Below are 1,171 nucleotides of genomic sequence, written 5' to 3' on the forward strand. Positions count from 1 at the left end.
ACGGTCCTCTGTTAAATAAAATCTGATTTATGGTATTATGTTTTTACTTCAATAATCTGAATCAGGAACAGTTTTACTTGAAGTATTTTAAAGAAAAGTTGACATTTTCACTTTTATTATTTCACTTAACAGATTGTTTTGTGTTTCCAGGAGGGCCACTCAGGCCAGCTCTTAGTCCTGGGGGCTACAAACAGACCCCAGGCCCTGGACCCTGCCCTGCGCAGACCGGGACGCTTCGACAAGGAGCTGGAGGTGCGTCCCACCGGTCAGCGCGGCTCGTTCTGGTGCTGATGTGGACAAACGTTGGTCATCTGTGCTGTTGTGTCCCTCTGGCTTCCTGCGGGCAGGTGGGGGTTCCCGGCGCTGCGGAGCGGGCAGATATTCTGCAGAAGCAGCTGACCTTCGTACCGTGCAGCGCCACCAAGGAGGAGCTGACGCAGCTGGCAGACGTGGCTCACGGGTACGTGGGAGCCGACCTCGCAGCTGTTTGTAAAGAAGCAGGTGAGTCGAAGGTGTCACAAATACACAGGCTTTGAAAAAAAACAGGTGTCTCAAACTGCCTCCTCATATTTCAAATCTAATGTTAAAACCCAGAGCACTTTTGTTGATTTCAACCATCAGTATTTGTGTCATTCAGGGCGCGGGTGCTTTTATATTTGTTTTTTGTTATTTTAKTAAACTTTTCATGTTTAAAACTTTGTACAAATATTATTTTACCATGTAAACACTTTGAGATCACTTCTATTCCATGAAAAACGTCTCTTTAAAATCTACTTCAGGAATTATCTTTTGCTTTTCTTTGACACTTTGATTAGCCTTTTTGCTTTATCTTTTAAGTTGGCTTTTTACTACTTTTAGCTACATGTTTGCTATTATGTTTTATTAGCTAGCCATTTATTAGTTTTAGTGCCTAACAAACTTTTTGATACTTTTATATTTTAGCTTTTTGTTACCTTTAGCTTTTAGCTACCTTTTTGCTACCATACTTGTTAAAAAACTGTACTTTTAAGGTTAAACAAATGTTCATAATTAACGTAAATAAATTACAAGGTAAAAGGGGCGTGGAAATTTCTCTTTTTTGTATTGAAAAAATATCGAACCGTGAGACTAAAGTATCGAACCAAACCGAACCGTGAATTTCCTGTATCGTTGCACCCTAATACCTATATAG

The 1,171-nt window shown here is 40.3% G+C and overlaps 1 protein-coding gene across 1 annotated transcript in view; it reads left to right on the top strand.

Moving 5' to 3' along the window:
• Nucleotides 1-1,171, top strand: part of afg2a (AFG2 AAA ATPase homolog A) — a gene marked incomplete at its 3' end in the record, with an annotated part of 12,871 nt that overhangs the window by 8,142 nt on the left and 3,558 nt on the right. Inside the window, 2 exon segments of the mRNA XM_014020276.1 lie at nt 151-252; nt 348-501. Coding sequence (XP_013875730.1) covers nt 151-252; nt 348-501 — 256 coding nt within the window.

This window comes from Austrofundulus limnaeus, unplaced genomic scaffold (assembly GCF_001266775.1).
Source record: "Austrofundulus limnaeus strain Quisiro unplaced genomic scaffold, Austrofundulus_limnaeus-1.0 Scaffold246, whole genome shotgun sequence".
NCBI lineage: Eukaryota > Metazoa > Chordata > Actinopteri > Cyprinodontiformes > Rivulidae > Austrofundulus > Austrofundulus limnaeus.